General features: G+C 42.3%; 2 protein-coding genes across 2 annotated transcripts in view; both read right to left on the minus strand.

Annotated features, from left to right (window-relative positions):
• Positions 1-6: 6 nt before the first annotated feature.
• Positions 7-2,956, minus strand: gpr75 (G protein-coupled receptor 75; the record flags this gene model as incomplete). The annotated part of the gene is made up of 2 exons (XM_034682197.1): positions 2,426-2,956; positions 7-1,470 (listed from the first exon to the last, which is right to left on the minus strand). A coding segment is annotated over exon 2 (1,347 nt), but the record flags the coding sequence as incomplete, so codon positions are not given.
• A 1,931-nt stretch (positions 2,957-4,887) lies between these two features.
• psme4a (proteasome activator subunit 4a) overlaps positions 4,888-26,680 on the minus strand; it is a 31,615-nt gene continuing 9,822 nt past the window's right edge. The window contains exons 7-47 of the mRNA XM_034681876.1: positions 26,532-26,606; positions 24,492-24,614; positions 24,303-24,395; positions 21,095-21,360; positions 20,793-20,979; positions 20,598-20,687; positions 20,418-20,482; positions 19,716-19,866; positions 19,530-19,628; positions 19,377-19,446; positions 19,212-19,279; positions 18,885-19,100; positions 17,732-17,889; positions 17,540-17,635; positions 16,840-16,895; positions 16,684-16,740; positions 16,512-16,567; positions 16,276-16,374; positions 16,048-16,110; positions 15,864-15,959; positions 15,610-15,741; positions 15,308-15,517; positions 14,063-14,199; positions 13,827-13,880; positions 13,607-13,736; positions 13,387-13,468; positions 13,125-13,278; positions 12,969-13,038; positions 12,746-12,871; positions 12,496-12,648; positions 12,212-12,316; positions 12,020-12,111; positions 11,807-11,938; positions 11,497-11,705; positions 11,317-11,402; positions 10,728-10,856; positions 8,172-8,327; positions 6,876-7,038; positions 6,362-6,495; positions 6,087-6,227; positions 4,888-5,984 (exon numbers count right to left, since the gene is read on the minus strand). Of these exons, the coding sequence (XP_034537767.1) occupies positions 6,093-6,227; positions 6,362-6,495; positions 6,876-7,038; positions 8,172-8,327; positions 10,728-10,856; positions 11,317-11,402; positions 11,497-11,705; positions 11,807-11,938; positions 12,020-12,111; positions 12,212-12,316; positions 12,496-12,648; positions 12,746-12,871; positions 12,969-13,038; positions 13,125-13,278; positions 13,387-13,468; positions 13,607-13,736; positions 13,827-13,880; positions 14,063-14,199; positions 15,308-15,517; positions 15,610-15,741; positions 15,864-15,959; positions 16,048-16,110; positions 16,276-16,374; positions 16,512-16,567; positions 16,684-16,740; positions 16,840-16,895; positions 17,540-17,635; positions 17,732-17,889; positions 18,885-19,100; positions 19,212-19,279; positions 19,377-19,446; positions 19,530-19,628; positions 19,716-19,866; positions 20,418-20,482; positions 20,598-20,687; positions 20,793-20,979; positions 21,095-21,360; positions 24,303-24,395; positions 24,492-24,614; positions 26,532-26,606 (4,773 nt within the window). The 3' untranslated portion in view covers positions 4,888-5,984; positions 6,087-6,092. The remainder of the gene's footprint in view (positions 5,985-6,086; positions 6,228-6,361; positions 6,496-6,875; positions 7,039-8,171; positions 8,328-10,727; positions 10,857-11,316; positions 11,403-11,496; positions 11,706-11,806; positions 11,939-12,019; positions 12,112-12,211; positions 12,317-12,495; positions 12,649-12,745; positions 12,872-12,968; positions 13,039-13,124; positions 13,279-13,386; positions 13,469-13,606; positions 13,737-13,826; positions 13,881-14,062; positions 14,200-15,307; positions 15,518-15,609; positions 15,742-15,863; positions 15,960-16,047; positions 16,111-16,275; positions 16,375-16,511; positions 16,568-16,683; positions 16,741-16,839; positions 16,896-17,539; positions 17,636-17,731; positions 17,890-18,884; positions 19,101-19,211; positions 19,280-19,376; positions 19,447-19,529; positions 19,629-19,715; positions 19,867-20,417; positions 20,483-20,597; positions 20,688-20,792; positions 20,980-21,094; positions 21,361-24,302; positions 24,396-24,491; positions 24,615-26,531; positions 26,607-26,680) is intronic.

Raw genomic sequence — 26,680 nt, forward strand, 5'->3', positions numbered from 1 at the left:
ACAAGCCTGGTCCACCAGCCTCCTCTGTGGCTTGGGTGACAGTACATAGGCTGAGTTGGTCTCATGATGGGAGGATTTATTGCGATTGACTTCCAGACTTCCTTTCCCCATAGCATGCAGGCGAGTCTTGTTCTTGCAGCACAGGAAGCCCAGAGCCGCCCACTGCATGCAGCATAGTACACGACGGCGGAGGCCTGCACTGTTGCGCGAGTACACAAAGGGATTGATGCCCGACTTGAGGAAAATTAGCACAAAGCCGCACAGTTCAAACTGGTAATGTGCAAAGCTGCTTTCTGGCGACAAAACATCCTGTGCAAGTGAAACTCCCATGGGCAGGCAGCACAGCAGCACAGAAAATACTATCACAACACATGTGACGACTGCCTTGGAGTCTTTGGCTGTGGCCAGGTTGACTGTAGAGACCAGCTGACAGCAGGTGGCTCCTTGGGCAGCTCCTGGAACCAGTGGCTGGCTGGTCTTGTTGGCATACGAATGTGTCTGAACATTCTGCAGTTTGTTGTAAGTCTGGTTACGATACAGTGGGGGACCTGGAACAGTACACTGCATGCTCTCAAAGCCTGCTGCAAGAAGAGGTGGTGGGGGAGGAGGGCATGTGGCATCCACACTGATGACTGGACATTTCCTCACTTGTGCATTCTTCCTCAGTGTCTGAGCAATCATCAGATAGGACACAGACACCACAGCAACACAAAAAGCAAAGTCTGCCAGGTATACATATAACACAACCCTGGCCTTTCCACCTCCAAAGCCAAAGTGAGGCAAGCAAGGTCCATCTCTACGTGGGTACGCTCGCATGGTGAGCAGAGCAGCCATGGTGAAGCTGGACGTCCACAGCAGGGCAGTGAGGGCCAGTGTGCAGGGAAAGGAGGCCGTGCGGTTAGGCTGCTGCCCCAAAACCATGCGCAGTCTGTGGAGAGCAATGACGGCCACCGTCTCCAGGGACATTATTATGAACCCTGAACTGGTCAGGTGGAACGCAAAGCAGAAACTTTTGGACACCCCATCCCCTCCGCCTGCATCCAGAAAGAGCACCAGGGCAAACATGGGAGCAGTCACACAACAAATGAACAAGTCACAAAACGAGAGGTTGAGGATCATGAAGTCAAAGTTAGTGCGAAACTTGCGAAACACCGGGTCAAAAAAGGACAGGAACACAACAAGATTGCCATAGGAACCCAGGAGGAAGATGAGGATGAGGAGGAGGGAGCAAAAGGTCAAGGTAGCAGTGTGGATGACAGCCCAGCCTGACGGGGTCTGTGCGCCCAGGGTGCCGCTGAAGTTCTGATGCCTTGGCATATCCACCAGGTCTGATGGTGTAACAGTGGTGTTCATTGTATAATCCACGATTTATAATAATCCCAAAGTCTTCTGTTTTAACATTGTTCTTCTATGTAGAGTGATGATCACAGTATCTTCTGTCTCTGCCATTTCTGCCATCTTGGTAGAGACCTACAAGGGAAACAGTCATGTGTTAGCTATTAAACTGTGAGGTAGTGTACATTCACAGGTGATGTGCAAAATACAGCTGAATTAACCCTGAGCCAAGAGGTAGCTGCAACACGTCTTATTCCTCCAGTCCAACTCATACTGCACATGCTCAGTTAGACCTTTCGCCAACCAGGAACACAGAAGACACATTCATCATTTGCTGCAGAATGTATTGAGAGAAATGCTTTATTCAAAGGCATGAAAGTTATTATCTTCATGAACTCAAACTCTCCTTAATCTTTGTATGAAAAAATATAATTAATGGATTAAAATGGACGCCTGTTTTACTGTCCTCAACGCCACAGTGAGCTAAATTTGTTTAAGCCTGTGTTAATCTAGAACTCTATGTGGTCATGTCTGATGTGGTGGATGTATTGACTAAAACATGTTTCATTAAAGTTAAATATTTAGGGATATAAAAGCATCTGTAACAGACATTAGGTCTGTTTTCTACGAATTAATGAACAAAACTCAATATTTGATAAATATCACACAAATATTAAATATGACTTTAATATAAGTTATTGTATGGTACTAATAATCTTTAAATGGTTATCAGTAGACAGTTTAACATTTACACTAGTCCCCATAGAAGGCTGTATGATTGTTGCTATTGTTGCATCTGGTCCCAGTCTCCCCTACATATCAAGCTGTGATGCATTACCTTACAGTCAATGTGCATTCTATGTTAGAGACACCGTCAGGAGGATACAGCTGTGCACCACTGCATTTGGATTATTACCCCCGCCCCCCTCTTTCCCACACACACACACACACACACACACACACACACACACAGATCCCCTCCTGCATCCAGCAGTATCATGTGTAAATCTCAGTTTTCATTAATATGGCAGACTATACTTCCAAATCTATCCAATAAATAGCATTTCAACCACGACCAAATAAAACCTACCGTCTGTAATCGATCGTGCGTGCATCCTCGTCATCCTCCCCATCATTTCATGCAGCCCAGCTTCATTTTAATATGAGGGTCATTGAACGCACCGCGGCTTCGAGAAAAAACATCCCTACATCATCTCATCCAAAAACAGCTGAGCACCAAAAAACCCCGAGTTACACTCCTCCCTGAGTCCGAGTCATCAAAGAGTCCACAGCTCAAAGAGAGGAGAGCATCTCCTGCTAAATGTCCTTTTTTATACCGGAGCGACGGCCGCGAGACGTGCGCTGAAAAATGAGTCTGAAGTCTCTGCCGACGTCTCTGCGCATGCGCACCAGCACTGCATCTGTAAAAACCTATGGTAAAAAAACTCACACCTCCAATTTCTCTCCTTACAACACCACACCACAAACACCACACCACAACACAACACAACAACACAACACACCACAAAACAACACACCACAAAACAACACAACAACACACCACAACACACCACAACACACCACAACACACCACACAACACAACACACCACAACACAACACAACACAACACACCACAACACACCACAACACACAACAACACAACACAACACACCACAACACAACAAAACACAACACACCACAACACACCACAACACAACACAGGGTGTGAATAAACCAATGTACCCAAAGAGACTGTCTATGGTTAGGTTTATACAGTCTATGGTTAGGGTTATACAGTCTATGGTTAGGGTTATACAGTCTATGGTTAGGGTTATACAGTCTATGGTTAGGTTTTATACAGTCTATGGTTCGGGTTATACAGTCTATGGTTAGTTTATACAGTCTATGGTTAGGGTTATACAGTCTATGGTTAGGTTTATACAGTCTATGGTTAGGGTTATACAGTCTATGGTTAGGTTTATACAGTCTATGGTTAGGTTTATACAGTCTATGGTTAGGTTAGGTTAGGTTAGGTTAGGGTTATACAGTCTATGGTTAGGTTAGGTTAGGTTAGGTTAGGGTTATACAGTCTATGGTTAGGGTTATACAGTCTATGGTTAGGTTAGGTTAGGTTAGGGTTATACAGTCTATGGTTAGGGTTATACAGTCTATGGTTAGGGTTATACAGTCTATGGTTAGGGTTATACAGTCTATGGTTAGGGTTATACAGTCTATGGTTAGGTTAGGTTAGGTATATGGTTAGGGTTTACAGTCTATGGTGGGTTACAGTCTATGGTTAGGTTTATACAGTCTATGGTTAGGGTTATACAGTCTATGGTTAGGTTACAGTCTATGGTTAGGTTTATACAGTCTATGGTTAGGTTTATACAGTCTATGGTTAGGGTTATACAGTCTATGGTTAGGTTTATACAGTCTATGGTTAGGGTTATACAGTCTATGGTTAGGGTTATACAGTCTATGGTTAGGTTTATACAGTCTATGGTTAGGTTTATACAGTCTATGGTTAGGGTTATACAGTCTATGGTTAGGGTTATACAGTCTATGGTTAGGTTTATACAGTCTATGGTTAGGTTTATACAGTCTATGGTTAGGGTTATACAGTCTATGGTTAGGTTAGGTTAGGGTTATACAGTCTATGGTTAGGGTTATACAGTCTATGGTTAGGGTTATTCAGTCTATGGTTAGGGTTATACAGTCTATGGTTAGGGTTATACAGTCTATGGTTAGGGTTATACAGTCTATGGTTAGGGTTATACAGTCTATGGTTACACCATGTTACTCAGCACGTCCGTTAACTTGTTCACGTAATGTGGTTTTAAAAAGCGATTTTTTTAATAGCTGTGTGGATTTAAAAAAATGTTTGCACTCATTTTAAAACGCTGTTATGAAGTCGCAATATAAAAATACTATAGGCTTCTAATTATATATAATATGTTTGAAAGCCGTCCTTGGAAGAAGTGGCTCAACTCACTTTGTTGCTAAGCGACACAAAGTGATGATTCCCTTACAATACTTGAGGCAGGAATACTGACAATGTACCAGGAAGGGCTGACATATAATCATATAATAATAATAATAATAATAATAATAATAATAATAACAATAATAACACCTTTATTTATAAAGTACCTTTTTAAAACCCTAACCCTAGTTACAGTGGCAAGGACAAACTTCAGGGTTCCCACTCTTTTCCAGAGATCATTTTGAACTCCTGCAGCGAGTAAAAGAAGATTCAACTGTCTTCCTGCGTGGCGATGTCTATTGTGATCAGCAATGTCTACAACGTGTAGTTTCTGTGCAGCCGTGTCACTCCTTTTGTTCAGTTTGTTTTCACTATCAGGAGTTTTCACTATCAGGCAGCCATTACTGGATCATAATAAATATTCAGTACTGCTCTCTAACCCTAACCCTTGGTCCAACTGTTGAATAAAGTATTTATAAAAATCGTCATGTGAAAAGTGTCAGGGTGTATTTTTGAGTAAAAATTTGATTTATTGAACACTATTAAAAATAAAAACATAAAAAAGAAGTTTGTTTTGTTACAAACAATTTATTGTCGTCTCATTCATTAAGCAAACAGTACATCTAAAAAAAAAAATCACTGCAGTTTTGGCACTACACTATACATAAGTGAGGTAACTAAATGCTTCAATGCTTGGACTGATTTCAAGTTATCAGGGGAAATGTAAGCAAACCAACATCATGTAATCTCATCTCACTGTGTTTTAGAAAAAGATAAATGTAACCAAGAATAAAAGGGAGGAGGTCAAAGTTATGGACAGGCGGTGTGAATATCTTCTTGCACCAAGACACATGAAACGGTGCTCAAACGGTGCTCAGGTCCTCACAGCAAACGCTTCACACATCACAGCAGGGGGGAGCTTGCCCTCTCCCTTCCTTTGCTATAGGAGATGAGAATAGACTCCACTGCTAAAATCTCAGACATCTACTGAATCTCAGAAATTATTTCTAAGAAGAGAAAAAAAATTAAACAAAGCACTTCAAAAAAAAAAAAATCCATAAATAAATAAATATGTTTGTGCATATTTGCTATACGATGACATACACATACATGATGCATATAATCACATATAGATCAAACAGCCACACAAACACTGTGTGTATTGCATGTGTAAGCCTAATCTAAAGCAGTTCTCTGTGGCTTCAAACCAATACTCCACTAGTGGAATACAGAGCGTGTCCTACATGGACAGGGTGTTGGCTCAGAGTTGAAACTTGGGAAAGAATCCTGAGAAATGTGTGGGACACTGGCAGATGTCTTCAAGCATCCCATAAACTCAAACACACACACACACACACACACACACACACACACACACTCGTGCAAATGCACACAAACAAACCAAAGAGAAAAAAAAACTGTACAGAAATGTTACAAACTGCAGGTCATCCGTCCCTGCTATGATTGATCCTTAAATATTAAGTATAGTAGAAATGTAAATGAGCTAAATACATAAATACACAACTTTCAGTCCTCTTCGATGCCACAGTGTAGTGGCGTCACGTGACACTCTTCTTCAGGGTGATGCTGTGTCTTTAATCATTCAAGACCTGGAGACTCCTCCACATTGCAGGCTGGTATCGGTCAGTTTTGGGTTGTCCCAAACTGATGCACAAACACAGGAAGATAAATGGGTTGTAAAAACATCTCCTTATTTGAGTTGTGCTTAGTTAATATTCAATAACAGTGTGAAGATGCATGCATTACCAGGCTTTAGGCATAATAACAGGGGGAGACCAGTAAATCAGTCAGAACCAGCAGCTGGTCGTCTGTGAACTGCTGCTTGTGTTGCTGCCAGTTATCATGGTGAGTCCTCCGGAAGTTTGAAAGAGTTTTCTTTACAGTCATCTGGAGGGATGCAAACACAAGTTAGGGTCATTTCTCTATCTTAATAAAACTACAACTCAATAAGTTATACTGAAAAGTTTTTTTTTGCAACAGCAGCAGATTGATAATATGCCAATAGTGCTGATTACACATACTTCAATAGGTTGCGTGTCATTGAGGTGAGCACTCAGGTCCATCAGAAGCTGGGGCATCCAGGTGGGCACATCATACGGACTTGAGAGAATGCAAGCGCTCAACCCAAGAACACCTGCATGACGCCGCACCAGGTCTACACACACACAAGAGGAGGGAATCCATTAATAAGAGGTTTATTATTGTCTCATATATTCATATGCCCAGCCTGCATGGCCTCACATGACACCATGCATGTGTACACTCCTGAATAAGAGGGCATGGAAGCTCTATTTATTGTCATACTCAAACTATGAGACCAAATGAGTCAGGGTACACACACAAAGCTTCTTCAGCCATTCCAGCTTTTTCTGATGAGCAAGTCTTCATCATTGTTACAGTGCAAAAGAAAACAGGACTCCAAATCACACAGCTCTCAAAGTCTGACTTCTTCTTGAATATTTCTGAACGTCCCAGCCTCAATGCTCAGTACACAACTGTTTATGCTTTGTGAAACTAAATGTCTTTAATCCTTACCAGCAGAGGGTATAGTGTCCACAATAGAGCCAAGCTCCCTCTTCCTCTTCTTAGGTAAGCAGGTCTTGCAGAGGGCCTCGAAATGTGCCTGCATGGGGGCGTCCATGGACAGAAAGTTGCACTGCAGGAAGCCGCTGAGTGTAGTGGCGGCCATTTCTCTTACCTAGTTAAATGCAGGAGGACAGGAAGGGAAGTTCAATATGTTACTCTGTCACTCTGTTAGATCACAGCACAGATGGGTTGAAAGGAGTAGGTATAGTGAGCAGGTGATTAAGGGGTCTCTTCACTGTCCTGCTTTCTTTCCTGGTTACCAAGTTAAGATACAAACAAGTTAACCCTAAAAAATACTCCCCCAGATTAAACTGTTGGTTTATAGGAACTGTATACTTCTCAGCCCATAATAACACACAACCCTCGTCACCGTGCCGACAGTCTCTTGGGGCACTAACATCAGACAGCGGGGTGTTGCACTGGCGTGTACAGCTGGATGGAAATAGCCGTCAACTGAGTACCGTGGAGGTGTTTGTGTGTCTGCATGAGGGGAGTGCTTCTCAAAGATGCCAGCTAAAATTGTCTGTTGCACATTTTTATATCTCTATTGAGTGAAAAACTCAGCAAGACAGCTAAACTGGAAAGGGCAGGTCTTTGAGCGGTGTTCCTCAGAGGCCAAACTTCTGGACTTTAAAGAAAAAAGAACCAGCGATTCTCCTCCTCATCAGGTCGGTGTGTTTCTGGAGGAGTTTTAGGATGCATTTTAGTGGTGATACTGTATGTTAGGGGATCAATGCATGCAGTAGGAGTATCTTGGCGCCAGCGTCAGGTTGTGGAAACCTTTCTAACATTAGTCAAATAAAGGTGATTCAGAGGGACAGAGAGCATCAGTGTCGTCTGTTTAAGTCCGGATCAGGTGAGTTTAAAAGGACACAAAGAAAAAAAATGGCCACTTCCATCCATCCCCCACTTCTCCTTTGTCTCAACTCCATCCCTCTCCCTCTCATCCTCCTTCAATCTGGACGTTATCTCCATAGCAACAGATTACTGCAGCCTGTGGTTTCCATAGAAACAGCTAGAGGGCCGGAGGGGGGGGGGCAGGAGGAGAGTGCTGAATCACTACAGTGAAGCCTGCTAGCATAAACAAGCATGTATTGGCCAACAGCTCCGGGTGGGTTATATAATCAGACTGTCTGCTCTTCTCTGAATCTTCTTCCAAAGACGGTTCAGCCGGACTGACCGAGTCTGAGCTTGACTTCTTTAAGGTTTAACGTTGAACACGTGTGAATGAGCAGCCCCTTTTACCTCCAGCTGCTCGTCCTCCAGCAGCCGTATCACCAGCGCCCGTACGTCATCCACTGCTTTCTGATCGCTCATGAAGGTGAACAGGTTGTAGAAAACCATTATCTGAAGGTATGTGAGAACAGTGTAGCGAGCGTGCCAGGAGCTGCTGCCAGCGATCTGTAACATAAAGCAGAAGACATCCTGTTAAGATAACACACTCACTGTCTTTAGTCTCCAACAGAAACCCCTCAGAGTCTTTGATCCTTCTTTTAGGGGAGAGTTTATAACGGCTCATTGTTGTCTGTATTTACATGAAGACTTATTCAGGGGGGGAGTGTATGTCAGCGACCTCAACCTTCATGACTCCCAAACTAAGGACATGATTATTGATTTCAGACACAACACTGAGCACAGAGTTAGTGTCATTCACAGGGAACATGTACAGACTGTCGAGTCATACAAATATCTTGGAACTGTGTTTGTGATGGATGTGTAAATAACTGTTATTGTTCTTTTATTGAAAGTCTTTTAACCTTTTATCTGCTGGTTCAATGGCTTACCCATGAAGGAGAAGAACAGCCTGCAGAGATCACAGGAATCAAACAAAGACTGTTCCCTCTGGAGGAATCAGGTGGTGAACAAAGCTAAAAACATCATCAGCCAGTAATCACATGATCTTCCTACCGAGTCCGTACTGATGCCTTCAGCTCACCGTTTCATGCACCCTTAAGGAGAACAAATCGTTACTCCAAATCTTTTATCCCGTCTGCTCTCAGCTTTTAAACTCAGACGGTAGTCATTTAGTCAGTCCGAATAACATTGGTATGAGAAGTTGTCTTATTGTCTTTGAACCTTTGTCTTATCTTACTGTGATTTATTACACTTCATATAAACTACATACAAGTATTACTGTGCTTCACAGACCCTGTGGTCTCAGGTACAGATCCCGTGCTTGACTTGTAGCATGTGTATAAGATGAATGTGTTTTAAATGTTAAATGTTGTATGGTAAGCTATAAATGAATTACGCTTCTTGGGATCAACAAAGTTGTTTGAACTGAACTGATGTTTGACTTAGAGCTGAAAGTTAAAACTGATTTAAAGCTAAGCCCTGTTTGTTTAACTTTTTATACCGAGGAACGGTGCTGCCCTACAGGTGCTGGATAGGCACACGGTGCTGCCCTACAGGTGCTGGATAGGAACACGGTGCTGCCCTACAGGTGCTGGATAGGCACACAGTGCTGCCCTACAGGTGCTGGATAGGAACACGGTGCTGCCCTACAGGTGCAGGATAGGAACACGGTGCTGCCCTACAGGTGCTGGATAGGAACACGGTGCTGCCCTACAGGTGCTGGATAGGAACACAGTGCTGCCCTACAGGTGCTGCATAGGAACACGGTGCTGCCCTACAGGTGCAGGATAGGAACCCGGTGCTGCCCTACAGGTGCAGGATAGGAACACGTTGCTGCCCTACAGGTGCTGGATAGGAACACGGTGCTGCCCTACAGGTGCAGGATAGGAACCCGGTGCTGCCCGACAGGTGCTGATCAGCTCTGAGCTGTCCATGTCGTCCAGTGAAAGTGAGGAAATCTCTCAGTCAGTAACTTTGCTGCTTTGTAAAGATGGTTTGGGATAAAGACCTCTCTGTGGACAGGTTCTGATTCTTTGTGTTCTTTAGTTTTGCTCTGACAGGTTTTCTTTATTTCGATTATTACTCTGTGACTGTGAGTGTTCGTATATAGTTTATCTTTCGGATCTGTTATCCCGAACATCTGAAGATATTTTGACTAAAGAAGAAAGTGGATTGAAGCGTTCTACTCTGCAACACTCTTGCGATGTTTACGTGATAAGACCAGGTCTAAGTCAGGCATGGTGGACTCGGCACAGAAGGAGATTTTGCAAATTAATTGCCCTGTAAAAAGAGCTGTGCCTTCAATCTACCAATCAAAAATGATCTTTCTTCTTCCTGTGGTGGAGATTCAGACTTCCTGCTTCTGTCCTTGGTCCACAGAGAATGATCTCATGTTAAAATTGCTGTTTTTAAAAATTATAAATAATAATAACTTCCTGAATCAGCATTTATTTATGATCGTTTAGGATTTTTAAGACTGAGATTTTTTGATGTATGACATCCTGTATATTGACAATGGTTTATAACAGCTGAATAAAAAAACCTGAGCATTAGAATCACCGGTTGTTGATCTCTGCATGTTCCACAGTAATCCACAGGAAGGAGCTGTTCAGTTTTGATTATTTCTGCATTGTACTTATTGGGGGTATTATTATTTATACTTCATATGTTTTTGGTTTTTTTTGTATATACAACCTCATAAAAATCAGAAATTCTGCAGAGTACCTCGAGTCCCCTCTTTCATTTATTCTCCAGAGAGCTGATCACCACGGTAACAGTTATTATGTCACACATTAAAAAATGAAAGCTCAGCTGGAAAAATTACTAAAAAAGAAAATCACATCGGAACTCTCTTTGAGTCTTTTATCTGTTTGATTACATTTTGTGGATTTTAAGATAATAGGGTCTGTACAATGTCCTGTCACACACAGCTGCCAGATCACTCACCTCCTGCAGGGCACTGAGGACCATGGGGATCTGCTCAGAGTACAGAAGTCCCTGAGACATCAGAGACAGGCAGGTCTTTGCATCTCTCTTCAGTTCATCGTAGCTGTCGTCATTCTCCACTGGAGCAATCTGCAACAAAGGACAAAGACAAGTTATAATAATAAAGTTTATTTATACAGCACTCATCAAAACAGACGTTACAAAGCGCTTTACATCATAAACACCCAAAACATTAATCACAGCAGGGGAAGACATATAGACCCATTTAAGAGGAACAGCTGAATACAAGAGGAAAAGAGGAACTACTAAAATAAACTAAAACAATAAATCATTTAAAATCAGGAAAACAAATCAAAAGTGAATTAAAGAAAAACATTAATAAAAGTAAATTAAAAATAAATGTAGCATCATGGATAAAACAATGTTACATGAAGGCCTTTGGATATAAATATATTTCCAGCTGTAATTTAAAATAAGTTAACAGGAATGCAAGCGTCCTTATGTGGTGTACATATGTAATATATAGTTTATATATATGAATATAAACTGAGATGGTGATAAAGATGACAGGATCAAGAAATGTCTTTACTTTGAAGAGCAGGGGGAGCATCCGTAGCTGTTCAGGTACAGCAGTGGAGAAGGAGCGACCAGCACTTGCAATCAGCCACTTTAGTACTGCAGACATTCAAAGAGAAGGATATTTACAAAAAGAACATTCCTTCACTTCTTAATATCATTGTGTTTACAGGAGCCTTCATACTGGACCCACCTGTCTTGAGAAGCTTGATGGCTTGTGTCCGCTCATCTTGCTCTCCCACTTCATTCTCCTCGATCACGTGGTTCTGGATCTCCTCATCACCCTCCGTTAGAGGCTTGAGCTGCACCAGGATGCGCTCTGTGAAGTCTGCGATGCGTGGAGAGGTGGTCGGCTGAGTGTACGGCAAGTTGACATCAATCATGAAGATGTACGTGAGCACGCTGAAAGGATAAAAATCAGAGAGAGCAAAAGATGAAACAGGAATGTGATAAGATAATCAAAAGCAACATTCATGCTCTGTAGGGACATTAAAGGACCTCACCTGCCAATCCGTTCCCGTACATTCTTGTAGACCTGCGTGAGTTTGGGCTCCAGGTATTGAAGCAGCCTGTGGAGCAGCTCTGGAACACGCCACTCCTGCTGAGCCAGACCTCCCTGCAGCACGTAGAGACGACTGGAAAAATAGAAGGAAGCACAATCAACACAATTTTCAATCACATCAATATCTGCATCCGGCTGCAGCCTTTCTACTCACCAGGCATCCACAAAGGAGCCCCCCTCTCCGTTCACCGGTGACTCCATTAGCATCTCAAACAGCCAGTGTAGCTTGCGTGGGTCTCTACTCTCCTGTTCGAGACAGAAACAGACGAGTCATGTGGAAGAAAGGTTGAGTGATGCAAGTGTCAAAGATGAAAGACACCTTGGATAGAAATCAGAAAAAGCTTACACAGGCCGTGGCAATGCAGGTTCCCCAGTCTGCATACGTCTCTATCGTGATGTTGGACAGAGCCGTACGGAGCAGTGGACACAAAAGCTCCCAAAGGTTCTCAACCTGGAAAAACACATGCATTCAATATGTGCAAGGTGGAACACATTTTGCTCTTGGATGCTCGTTACTAATGCTCAATTTCTTAAATCATTGGTGACTTTTCTTAAAGAGGTATTACATCATTCTGATCCAAAGAGTGTAGAACATCTAGCCACCTTACTTGAAGAGTTTCACATTCATACCTTGGAGTAGCTCCAGTGTTTGCAGCCTCTGATCAGACCAGAGATGATCTCTGCAACACAGCGCTGTTTGCTCTCATGGGAGTCCACCACCAGGCGATCCATGTGAGGCTGAAGCAGCGGAACAAAGGCGTCGCCAAAGTTGCGGAACAATCCCTGTAAGAGAAGGAGCAGAGGAGAAGGAAACATAAGTTTTTTGGGAGGCTGAGTGGAAGTGTCTGCTGTATTAACACTAAACCTCTAAGACTCTCACCTTGAACAAACAGAACCTGCGAGGACTGAACTTGTCTTTGCCTTTACGGTCCTCAAGAGAGAGAAACTCAACGAACTGGTTGATGAATACTGGGTCTGAGAAATGGTCGAAGATGATCTGCTCCCGCTGTTGAAAGGCACAACATTAACATCACCGACTTTAACATTTCAAACTACTTCAGGTTGTTTATTGTTTTAAATTTTCTGCGTATTTATGCACAAACCTCTGTCATGTCCTCTCTGGGCAGCTCCTGCTTGGGTTGCTCCTCCAGTGGTGCATACATCATCAGTTTTCTAAAAAGCAAAGAGGGGAAGGCAAAAATAAAAAAGACGTCCAGAGAAACAGACATTCAACAAAACGAGCATCATAAAATGAGAACCTCGGCCAGCAGTAGTATCCCCAGTGAGTCTTCTCTACAAACACACAGCTGTCCCAGGCCTGCTGTGTGCGAGGCAGGTTGCCGCTGTTGTACTGGAGCCACTGGTTGTCTTTACGGTCTCCTGCTACCTTACCACAGAGCTCCTTGTCTCCACCTGCAATATTTAAGCAAAGTTATATTTTTGGATTAACTTCAAGACCGTAAATCAGGACTTTAAAACTACACTGTTCATGCACTAAAACCAAAACTCTTTGATGCTTACAAAGCTCTGATGGGCTGACAGGGACTTTCGTATGTGGTCTCTTTATTTGTTTCATTATCCCTGCCACAGCTGATATCGCCACCTAATGGAGAAAACAAGACATCAGAAAACTGTCCACACAAAAGGCTGAGGTGTGTGGATCTTATTTTATGTTAATGTAACCACATGCTATTAAAAATCACAGCATTACTATGTTCGTTATGGTGTGTTTATGCCCCACCTTGCGGACGTAGAGGGAGTCATGGTTGAGGCTTTTGACAAAGAATGTAACAGCAGCCGGTGGGAGTTGTTGGTCGTCTCTCAGCAGCAAAGACAGGAAGCCAATAGCAATATGTTCAAACTTCCAAGGCCTGTGACGGTTAACAAAGCAGACATTAGAGACTGTCATAAACACAGATAACATGACTCGATGAAGTTAAGTCCCTCGTATAAGAACCTACATGTTCCTGTTGTTGATGCTGTCCAACAGATCACCAATGAGCTGCTTGTATTTCCTGCAAATTAAAAAAAAAGAAAGTTAGCATCTGTTTTTTTATGTAATGTAAAGCTATCCTGCAAAGCTGAAGAGACAGTGAAGAGACCTTGAGCCTCTTTATATACTCAACAAGTATCACACTGAGCAACAAGGTCCTGGGTGTGTTTATGGTTCTTTGTCTCAACGTTGGTGTGAACTTACCCAACAGACTCGGTGTTCTTGAGCTCCTGCCTCTTTAGACCGTCTGTGACTTCTTCCTCTGAAGGGACAGGGTCTGCTGGGAGAGGGTTCCCAGCGATCATCAGTTGTTTGGCCACAGTATAGCACTCATCAGGAATCTAAAGGGATGAGGAGATTACACATAAAGGCATTGTTGGTACAGGTGTGGGAACTCCCACATGTGAGAGGGGGTAGAACTGTTGTATTTTAGGCAGACATCACAACACAAGCAGAACTTTTCTCTGATGCATGCTCGAGCGGGAGGCCTCGCTGTGTCTGGCAAAGGGATGCTGTTGTACTGCTGTGTTCCAGGGTGCAAATTGTATCAACATAAAATAATCAAACTGATTGTTGTAGCTTCACAACGTATGGATTCATTAACAAATAAACAACAACACTGAGGAAATCTGGAGGGACTTCAGGCCATATTTTCAAGGGGAAATACCGTGTTTAATAAGCTGCCATCAGACATTAGCCACTGATAATGTAATGTTTGCTAAATCAACACCTTGAATATCATCTAGCTGAGGGATTCCCAAACGTTTTAGTCCACTATCCCCAAAATAACAGTGCCAGAGACCAGAGACCAGGGACCAAAGACCGCCCTCTTGACTGATTTGATGTTGCTCTGAGCTGCACACAAGAACTATTAGACCAATCCAAAAACCGACGACTTTCTTATTAAGCAGCGTCATTTCCTCAGGGATCATATGACAACAAGTTAAGAAGAAAATTGATGTTTTTTTTATTTGTATGGTTTTGTATATGATTTCAAAGCAATGGATAAATTATGTAAATTTAGATCATTATATTTTGAAAGGCATCTTGCAACCCCCCATCAGTGTCTCGCTACCCCCCCTTTTGGAACCACTGATATAACTTACTGGCAAGTGTAGTCATTAGCACTGCCTACAGAGCTAATGTGATGACCATGCAGCTGCTAACGAAAGTTAATTAGAGATAAATTAATCTAGATTTAGCTGTCGTCTGGTGTCCGTAATGAGTAATCAGATAAGTTGCATGAACTTGAAATATGGCTCCACATTCTATGGGATTTTCAGTTTGTGTTGTGAGTCTCATCGATCAGTCAGAGGATAAATAGTAACTTGTTAGGATTTCGTAATAATACAAGTTTCAACCTTGGACACAGTAGCATAACATTATCCCCCTCAGTATGGTTTGGACTCTATGATCCATTTGTGAAACTGTTCTGAATGATTCCCTTACAGAGAAGTCGATGCCGATGGTCTCATACTGGCGATGGATTTTGTCTGCGAGGTCATCGAAGAGACGCACAATGGAGGGCTTCTCCAGAGACATGGCCGAGCTGAGGCCAGAGCGGACGATGGCGGGCCACGTAAGAGCGATGCACTCCCAGTCGTGTAAATTTGCCAGGCACACTCCACTGTGGTTCCCCAGGAGACAGTACAAGGCACCCTGGAAAGATGAAGAGAAAGTTAAAACGTCATTCGTCTTTATTTCTGTACGTTTCTCAGTTAAAAAGTAACACACAGATGAGGCTGCCGTACCTTGAACTGCTGCTGTGTGACACTCTTGTTGTCGTGGTTGAGAAACTCCAGGACATGAGGGATCAGATCCCTGCAGCAGAAGTTGTAAGTCCCCAGCGCAGTGAACAGCACGTTCTGAGCCCTGCTGCGAACCTGAAGGGTTATAAAAGCCTCAGTTAGTTATTAATAACTTCAGGTTGGTCATATCTAATTTATGATTAGGACTAATTTGTGATAATAGAAACTACAATGAAAGCCTTGACTGTTAAACTCACTTGGCTGTAGGTGCTCGTGGAAAGCCTCAACAGATCTCTCATCAGCTCCTGGTGAATGCTCCTGTACTGACATCCCTCCACCGTCAGCTTTCTCAGCTGATGAAAACATGAAGGTTTTATTATTAAAGGTAGAACAGAATAATACACAATCAGGCGTTTTCTCTAAAGTCTCTGTAGGGCGTACCTCGTGCTGGAGCATGACTCTGTCTATGAGCAGAGCTCTGATGTGCTGCTTTCTGCCATGAAGCTGCAAATACAAGAAAGAGACACTGTGAGCTGTCAGTCAGCTTTAAGTTAAAGTGTATTCACTAATGCATCTGATGGGAACTTAAGGTAAAGACTGCATCTATTTAAATGTCTTCCTATGATAACAATAGCACCAGAGCTGTATAATAAAAACTCATGTTCTCACTCTGTTTTCCATCGATTTCTTCACAAGGTTGAAGCTCTTCCACCTGGAGTCAAACTCGTGTTTGTGAGAGCCTTTGAAATGCAACAGGTCACTGATGATCTGCAAGACATCACAGATAAAGTTCATGAATACATTTAAGGGATTCAGATGCATTTCAAATCAAATCAGAGGTCACTTACAGCTACACAACGTCCTATAAAACATGGAAAAACAACGTTGTGTTACTGCCTGCTTACCTTGATGATCAAGAAAAGAGACTTGGTGTCATCTTCAGAGTGCTCCAGGATGTAATCTGGAAAGGACGTAAAGAAACTTAGAGATCTTTAACAGAATGCAAAACAAATTGAGGAGTGATGCAGCTTCAACAAACAACAAGCAGATGACAGGTCTATGTTAATGCACACTTACGCAGCAGCTGTCTCATTACACTACACACAGCATCTCTGTAGTTCTCTCTAGATCCATCTGTAAGTAGATATTACAGTTCAGTGTTACACTCCAACAAAGCTTTACATCTTGATCATCATTAATCATAATCAAGTGCTTCAAAGGTGACTGACTCACCATATTCCATCCCAGTGTAGAGGTTGGTCTCGTCTAGGTTCACCATGCTGTGGACCCTGTGATAGAAAACAAAGCCTAGTTAATCACTCGTAGGAAAACACATTCTGAAGAAACAATGTGCTTCAAAATGAAAAACGTGTGATGTGAACATGTATTGTTTCAACTGTTGGGCTTTGAAACAAGGAAAATATTTTAAATTGTCATTTTCTCTGAATAATCTGAAAGAAAAGTCCCTTTGATATCGCCTTGAGCCCTGAACCAGAGTGTGCAGGGTGTTCGTATCGCCTGCCTGTAAACATGCATGTGACAAAGTAATGACACAGATAATATCGGGCCTCACAAGATAACTTCAGGGTTACTACACTCCTGATATAAGTGGCAATATGTACGATTTACGACTGTTAACGACACAGATGTGCCGCAGCATGTTTTCCTGTCGATGGACACACCTGCTGTGCAGCACAACAAGGCGGGAACCTTTACTCTGAAACTTTGTAATGCTTAAAACGACATATCACACATTCTATCTTTGTGTACATCCAATAGATTATAAAGTGAGTTGTTTGAAAGTTTGTAGGGAAACATGCTGCACAGATCTCTCCACATGTTGCGAGGGCTGAATCAAGTGTTCAATGAAGCTCATGAACACAGCCTTCAAGTGGAAACATCCTGTTTTGTGTGCTTGTATGTAAATACTCACAGTTCAGGGATAGGCTCTCCTTTCAAAGGAGGCATCAAACTTCCAGCTCCCAGGAGACAGTGCTGAATGATGGTCAGACTCTGCAGTACATCGTCTCTGCAAAATACACGATCATATATCAGATACATTTACACGCTAAGCAAAGTGAGCAAGTACAAATGATGGGAGAGACTCAGACGTGTTTCTCCTCACCTGCTCATGTCCTGTTCTCCCTGCGCGAATCTCTGAAGGCGCTGCAGTTCAGGCTGCAGGATCAGGTCCAGTAAGTAAAAAGCAAAGGATGTCTCCTCCACACTGGGCACATGCCACCGAATATCCAAGTTCCAAAGGTCCCCAGGTCGACCCCAGTCCTGGACGGGACACAATGAGCAAGATTATAGTTAGACTTAGCTAGTTACTATAATTATAGCTTAATAGAAATATCACATAGCAGATAACGGTCTAACATCTGGGTTGACTGAATGTAAGAACAGGGAACAGGAGGGGGAGTAAAGTCTGTATTTCTGCTCTTTATGCATCACCTTGATGTGATGATATCTTTAATCTCCACACACAGACTTCAAGTTTCTTTTCTGGCAATCTGACTTGGACTGAATAAAGACCAATTAAAGGATGACCAAGAACAACACACATTCCCTCAGCCTGCTCTGCTGCTGATAAACTGGTACCCATGAAAGAGACATGACATTTCTTTTGTGTTGCAGGACACAGTAATCCAGTCAAGTGATCTACTGTCCACGCTTCAACCCAGGAAGACACTTAATGAGATCAAAGTACAGTCTGCTTCACTGACTATCCATCTAAAGAGGAGAGACAATTAATCAAACCAGGTCACTGAGAGTGCCGCACAGGTTTTCTTTGGATGGCTGGTAACCTGAGGACAAGTGTCTGTCATTGTGTTTCTTTGTTTATTAAAGCATCAACACGCTATGTTACTTCAGAGATGAAGGACTAAACAGTGGCTGTGTTGTCTGAAGTGGTGAGTGCAAAAAGTAAATCTTTGTCTAGACTCTGTGCCCACTTTGGGGGATTAGTGAGTGGGAGAAATGGAGGAAACACACGACATCTGGAGAGATTGAAATGTTCTAATGAAGATGGAAGAAGTGTGTTCCATGAGATCTGTTTTTAATGTAAAGGACTAATTTGATGGGTCTAGTGTTGAGTGCCTTTTACAGCACATACACTTTACACACTTTCTTTTAAAGAGTACTTTGCATTGTACTTGTTCCTTTCTCTGCTGTGATTGCCATTACTGGGTGTTTTTTCTGTTGTTAAATTAAAGACAGACTAACGTTGGTCACAAAACAAAGAGTGTCTAAAATTGCAACCAATCGATAGTAGGCACCTTGATAGGTAGGTAGTCACTGATTGGCTGGTGGAAGCCTCCGGGCACACTGCAGTACTCTGTGGGGTAGATGAGGGCTGAAGAGCGAAGGATGTGGTGCAGCAGGTTGCAAGCTAGCGTGTAGCCTTGCTTACACTTAAGGTGGAGCGTCAGCTGCAAAATCTGCACGAGGTCTGAGCGATAGGGGAGGATCTTGTCGCCATCAACCCGGGTCACCTGTGATGCACATCACAAAGTGGGATAAATTCAGTGTTGAGCACAACTTGATAGAAATATAGATACAGAAGCTGAGGGGTTAAGTTAGCATTTTCTGATTTTGTAAATTACCTCAGACAACAGCTGGAGGTTCCACAACAACTCCTTGTCATGCTCCTCCTCGTTCAAAACTTCCTCATCTGTTCAAAAGTAAATGTTAGATAAATGAAAAAGAGTAGAGGGAAAAACATCCTTCTGAAATCATCCAATAGAAGTGCTTCTGTGTTTAAAACTTACTGATAGCGATTTGGTTTATTGCATTACAGCAGTGTGGCACGAACATCTTGAGCGACTCTGCGGGGTGACACTGAAAAAGAAGAGAGGATGATAGAAGCGAACTTCTGAAAGAGGTTCCTGCCTTTTGCGAACATATGAGTGGATAAGACTTACCTTGGCAGTTGCTCTGCACATGTCAGCCACCATCCGTCCTGCTACACGCGTCTCAAAGATGTTTGTGGTCGCAAAGTTGAACACCTTTTCCAGAGCCACCTGTCAACAACAATGTTTGAAATGTTTTTATTCTGTTTTACATGAGAATGCAGAATAAGGCGAAGAGTGTGATGATAAGGGCTTCACCTTGAAGATGTCCAAAGAGCACTGAGTGAGGATGGTGCTGAAGGTGGAGGACAGGCCCAGCTCTACCAGGCTCTCCAAATGGGTCATTTTCTCTGTTTCTGTCTCCTCTCGCGTTTGTTCCAGAGTGCTGCTGTCGATCAGGGCGAAGCATCTGCACAGATACAAACAAACACGGATGTACTTAGTGGGCAGGCTATGACGATTACTCTATTGACTTAATGTAGAGATATTGTATATAATTCACTTGTAAAATATTGTGTTACTTCAGACCCATCAATCATCACATTGAAGTGATTTGTTTCTGTGAAATCATTGAAACTCATCTTGTTTTGTTTCTCCTTGAGTCAGGAAGAAGTCATAAAAATTAACCTTAGGTTTGGTAAAGCATCACATTTTCTGAATGTACTGTTTCTTTAACTGGCATTAACCCTAATTCACAGAAATGTTCTTCATGTTGAGACACAATGGTTACCAAAAATGAAACTTCAAGTTGTGAAAACAGATGTAAACACTGGCCTATACATATCAATTATTATTACAACATAAAGTGAAACTCTAAGTGAATAAAGTTTGGATCAGTATTTGTGGTGGATGTTATTATGTTAACCTAAAGGTGTCACAGTGTCAGTGCTGTCACATCTTTGTCACTTAAAGCCACCTCTGCTTCTGAATGACTGAATGTCTACACACTGATCATCGTACCTGTCCATGAACTGAAGCACAAAGTCTTCAAACTCCGCTGAGGCCGAGCACATCTCTCTTTCCACCTGAAATACAAAACAAACACATATATATTATAAACCTAGATTTAAAAGATATTCTTAATGATTGTCAAACATTTTGCATTAATTACGAAGGCGAGGGGAAATGATCGTGATTAACCTCTGTCAAGTCTGTTCTTTCATGTAGGGCAGACGAGCAGTCCACCAAAGGCACAAGGGTCACAAATGTTGCAATAAACTGGAATGTGATCTGTGGGGACAAGACAGATGTTTATAGACATGATACTCTACACACTGTATTATAGTAACAACAAATGACTGAATGAGAGCTCGGTAAGAAGACGGTCATGAGTACCATGCACTTGCTGAAGTCATTTGGGTCGACGCCCGGCAGAGCCCTCATGAGCAGGGGCAGCATGTGAGTGGGCCCCTCAGGAAAGCGCTGCCCACCTGACACTAGGCTCCGTGCCACCCCGATCATGCAGCTCAGGGTGGCAGTCAGCTGGTGAGGCTCTATTAATGTCTCCAGAGCTGGGTATGTTCTGCAGCAGAGACAGAAAACAATTAGCCCTTTGTGTTCGTTTAAAAGTTGGAACAGAAAAAATAACCACAGCTCCAGGGCTTGCATAAAGGATTATCATTAAACTCTCTAGTTACCTCTCCAACACAGGAGGGATGACCAGCTCCGGCCTCATTAGAGCAAGGTTCTGCAGGGCCTGAGCTGCATCCAGGCTGCCCGTCTTACTGAACATGGCCAGGAGAACCGGCTGCATCATACTTTCTACAAAGTCAGTGATGTCCTCCTCTGTAAGCTTGTGGCTGTCAGGTATGGGTGTCAGCCAGGTAGGCTTTCTGTAGCGTTCTCGGTGAAGTCGCCGTACCACACTGGCAGGGAGGCGCTGGAGCAGCTTCATGAGCTTCATCTGGACATGAGGACACAGGGACAGACAGACAGAGGGATTATAAAGGGAGTACACACAGGTGGATGATGTCCCTCTATTTAACCTGGATGAGTGTAGATGTAGTTTTAAACACATTACATAAACACAAACACAAAACAGCACAATGTAGCACGGCTTTGACTGGTTACAAGTTTTATATCCCTTTAGATATTTCAGATTTATTGAAGGTTGTATTAAGTAAATATAAAAGGTCAGTGAATCACGAAATGTAGATTGTGTTGAATGGGATCCTGTTTGTTGAAGCTGCTTGAATACCAACATGGAAGTAAATATTGTCACTGCTTCACCTTACCGTCAGACGGCCCTTTTTATTGGCACAACTTTTTTAACTTTAAGGATTCCAGGTTGTTTGTTTCTCAGGTCTCAGTTAAAACCAAAATAAGAAAGAATAAACAGAAAATAGAAATATCGTGCATATATGAGGAATGATAGCAGTCTGGTTGTGCGGTTGATATGTGTAATAGTCATAGACTGTATAAAAAATGGACTTAGTATCTGTGGTGTCACCCGTCTGTTCCTGAAGGTAAAGAGGCGGGCCTTTATCCTCCTCGCTAACAGCTACAGGGCGCCCGCCTGTCAATCAAATCAGCCACGTACTTATTTGGGCAAAACTACTAAGTTTAATATTTTAGAAAATACAGTGTGTGCTGATAGAGAAATGAGCTCCTCAGACCTAAACTTTTTTTTTTAACCAGGCTGTAAACATGTTTATTTAAAGGTCGGCTCTTTGAATGGCTGTGTATGTGCTTTCCTGTGTTTCTGCAGCCAGCCTCTAGTGGACGCTCGATGAACTACAGTTTTTAGCACTTCTGCATGGGCTTTATATTCAAAGATCAGGGGTTTCTGCTTGGTAATAATGCAGTTGAATGTGCGACAGCTTTTGTAATCCTTCACAAGGCGTGACTGTCTGTATAACGATGCTCACAGAATAAGATCAACTGTTCTTGTCAGCAGTTTAAAGGAGAGACACAAATACAAGAAACCAGTTTGAAAAGCACAAAAAAGGAGCCATGTTAAAAACATTAAAATGTTCATTAAGCTCATCACAGTACATGCTGTGAGCAGCATGTGTGGTAACAAAGCCTGTTCCCTTAAACTTACAAGTTCTGTCACCACTCAGACAGTGAAGACGAATCAATGGTGAAAATATTTGAAACACAGCCTACACTCAAAGTGATTTAACATTTCCTAAGATGGGACTCTTTTAAGTAACTGTAAGCACTTTTTTCTCCAACGCCCATACACAGCGGTGCATAGCTTAGCTTCTGACTCAGCACTGCTCCAGCTGGCTTCACTCAATAGAGGCTGAGCATGAAGTGTAGGTGATAAACTGTGGATAAGAAACACACAAAACTATCCTGTTAAAGTTCAATCAAACAATTCAGTTTGATGCTTGAAGTTTAATCAGACGGAGAACACTTGGACCCTGGAGTATGATTTAAAAGAAGTCATGCTAGCATCTTTCGCTAACCATGACACATCATGACTTTCTCCTGAGTCCAGTATTACTCAAACACTGTTGACATAAAATAACGTTACAGTTATCTGAATGAACCTCTCACATGTATCCAAGCAACCGCATAGAATACACACAAACTCATCTCACTGCCAAAAATAAAGGTATGTGTATGAGGACACGGTGCTGCCTGTGCTGCTTCAAATCCAGTCCATGGAGGGGGTCCTGAAAACAGAAAGGCATGTGGCCCCGTGCCTGCTGACCTTTAATAGCATCCAAAGCGTCTCGCTCACATGTTCTCTTGTTATTTCTGAACTCAGTGCTGATGTAAACGCAGACAGTTGACGAGATTCAGGAAGCTTCCAAGAAAAAGGATGACGAGAGTGTGCGCCCCGTGTCTTTGTAAATATCAGTGGCATGTGGCATGGTATGCTGTGTGAACATGATGCTGGAAGTAGAGCTGGAACAGGCCTGAGGCGGGATATCAGTAGATCACTCAGTGGCAGTCAAACCACCATGACTCATGAGTTTCATCGATTTTCAATATTCATATTGATTCTGCTTCTCTCATGCTCATGAAGACTTTCATTCTAATATCTCAGGTAATTGGAAGCTGTTGAATGGATTTCTATGTCATGTATTGAGGAAAGAAGAATACTTTAATCCCCTTATATCAGCGAAAAGATAATGACATCAGGAACCTAAAGTCAGGTCTTTTCCAGTGAATGTAAAAAAGGGTCTTTCATTAGCTCGATGAATATTTCCCCCCAGAGACTACTGAGCTTTTATATGTTCGTGTTTGAGTCCCCTCGTCATGAATAAGCAGCCTGTTTATTACTTTTATTTCTATATGCTGTGTTTTCTCTGTTGTTTGTCTGTCTTTAAATGTGCTTTATAAAAACATTTGACCACTGTGTTTCGTGTTTCTTCCCATTATTAGTCTGCGGTGGTCCGGCCTTAATGACTAAAACAGGATGTCTTATTTCTCCTTGTTCCAATCAAGAGTTAAGCAACACTTGGTTTGAACCTCCATGATGTCAGCGGTGTTGTTTGCTCAAATTGCTGTCTCATCTTGTCAAACACTGGCTGGGCTCTGATAAACAGGAGTGGCTGAGTGGTTAACATTTCATAAACTATAATTTAGTTGGATCCTTTTAACTTAAGCTCGAGGTAGTTTTATCTTGGTATATAATATCTAATGTTATGGAGGAGTATTTAAGATTTGAAGAAAGGTTTTCATGGGGCTAAATGAAAATTCCTTTACACTGTTTATCAGCTGTTCTAAACTCTCTTTTCTATGACAGAGCTATACAAGTTCGTAAATATTCTTTGTTCCAAATTAAAGATTATTTTGAACCACTACACTTGAACATGAATTTCCACTGAACGTCCCCGGAAGTAGTTCCTCACTTCCACAGTCATCAGAAAGAGGCAAAGGGAGACTCACCAGCCAGCGGCCATGGTTTGACGGGTGGAAGAAGGATGTGATACTGTTGAAAAGGCCACTGAGCTGTGCTTGAGCTTGCTTGCTGGGTCCTCCCTAAAATGTACACATTACAATTCATTATGACGATCATTCTCACACTTATTAATGCTGCAGTGATGAACCAAACACAGTTCATACACATGAACTTACCAAGAGGGAGGAGACCCAAAGTACCACATGGCTGATGTCGTAGGCATTGGTGGCGTAACGTGGTACCATCATCTGACTGGTCCCCACAGGGAGATTCAAACTCCTCAAAATTCTCGTGAAAATCTGAAAAACAAAAGACAGAACGGTGAGAGTCTGATCGTCTGTCATTACTTTGAACATTAAGATCTCATGACAGATCAGAGCTATGTACAACGGGTATTCAGGATATATTGTAGCCATCAGGCTTAACTGAGCTGCACAAAAGTGATCAACCCAATCAGTCACATGATGACATTTCTCAACTGAGTGTTCCAAGTATGTTTAATCAATCAATCAATCTTTATTTGTATAGCCAATCACAACAAACGTTATCTCAAGAAGCTTTTACAAACAGAGCTGGTCTAGACCACTCGACGCCGTGTTCCAAATTATTATGCAAGTTGAATTTTTGTGAATATTTTAAAACTATGTTAACAGTCGTTTTCAAATTTGTGAAGAAGTCAGATAGTGAATATATTTCTTCAGCTGTGTGGTTAAAATGACGCTTCTCAAAGTATGTTGGCTGTATTTTTAAATAAATACAGAATCTACAGAAATGAGTGTGCCAAAGTATTATGCATGTTGGTGATAAGAGCATATAACTTGTGAAAATTAAGAACTAGGCACCATTTTAAACGTTCTATTGATTGAAAATAATAATATTTACTACAACTGTATTCAAACTTCAACAAAAACAACAGTTTTCTTTACATTTCTATACAAAATAAAACTGTTAATGTCTTTGAAACATTTCAAATCTAAAGTGTTTCTCAAATGTCCAATATAACCTCCTTTTCTTTCAGTGAGGGTCAGAGGTCAGAGGTCACTGGTCACTGATTTAGTTTCTGATGACTTCTCTGCTGACACTGTGTGCTGTTTTCACCTTCTATACCCGGACACTACTCACAGTCTACTTGAAGGCGGCCTCTGTTTGTCAGCCTGTTTACATGAAGCCCCTGACCTCTGACCTCTGAGTCCTTTCTCCTGTCTTGATTGACTGACTACAGTCATTTCCAGATCCATCATCCTAAACTCTAAACGCTTTTCCATTCCATGTCACATCCACACCACACTGATGGCAGACAATGCTACATAAAGCGCCCATCAGGCTGAATCAATCCACCCCATTACCGATGGCACAGTCACCGGGGTCAGCTAGGGTAAGAGTCTTGCCCTAGGATGCTTCAGGTGAAATAAAGTCTCAGCCTTTGTTTCACCAACAAAGAGAAAATCACAACATAAGACACATAACAAACTGCTAAAAACACAAAGGAAGGTAAAGGGAAAAAGTTGTATCATAAGCAGCAATAAGGACGTATCAAAAGAGTCGAGAGGATAAGAAATTCATAAAAAGTTGCAAGTGGGCGCACTTTCATATCTCAGAACAAGTAGGGCAAGCTTTTACTGCCACCATCCGTCCCTCTTGTCAGGTGATGAAGGTAAAAGGAGGAATGAATTTAAACAATGAGTATAAAAAGACATCACGGAGAGCTGAAGCCTTCCTCCTCACAGACTCGACTGCTTGCTTACAGTTTAGTGTTGAGAAGTGATTTTAAAAAGCTGCTCTAGAGCCGGTTAGACGTGCCCTCTGGTAGAAAAGCAAACTATCATAGCTCTAAAAAGAATCAAGGGTAAAACCTGGAGTAACCCCATTAATCCAACATCCTGCTCCTGCACAGGCCTCTGGAGTGTCTGTGTTCATGTTTATCAGGGACACATAACTGTTGTTGACGAAACGCATATATGAAAACAGTCATGTCTCTGAAAGGCAAACAGGATGCAGTTCACTCCCTATCGTGAAGAGACTTGTCTTGACCAAGAGCAACATCAACTAGGAAACCTGAGAGTTTGTTTCCCTGCAGCAGAAGCTGTGATGAAACACACACCATGAGCCAAAATCACAGAGGTCGGGTCACGAGTGAGAGCATGTGTCACAAACTTCAAAACAAACAAGCTCTAAGCTGCGTAGTGTGAAGTAGAAAGGAGAGAGAAGTCACAAACCTTGGGGATGTAAGGGTCCCAATCAATGTAGCCGATGTTGTCATTGGCCAAGCGAGCAAAGAGATTGACGAGGTGCTGCAAAGAAGTGGGACGTGTTACACAAGGAAGAGAGAAATGCTGACAGTTGGACATTCAGACGTTTTTTTATA

This window comes from Notolabrus celidotus, chromosome 4, assembly GCF_009762535.1.
Source record: "Notolabrus celidotus isolate fNotCel1 chromosome 4, fNotCel1.pri, whole genome shotgun sequence".
NCBI lineage: Eukaryota > Metazoa > Chordata > Actinopteri > Labriformes > Labridae > Notolabrus > Notolabrus celidotus.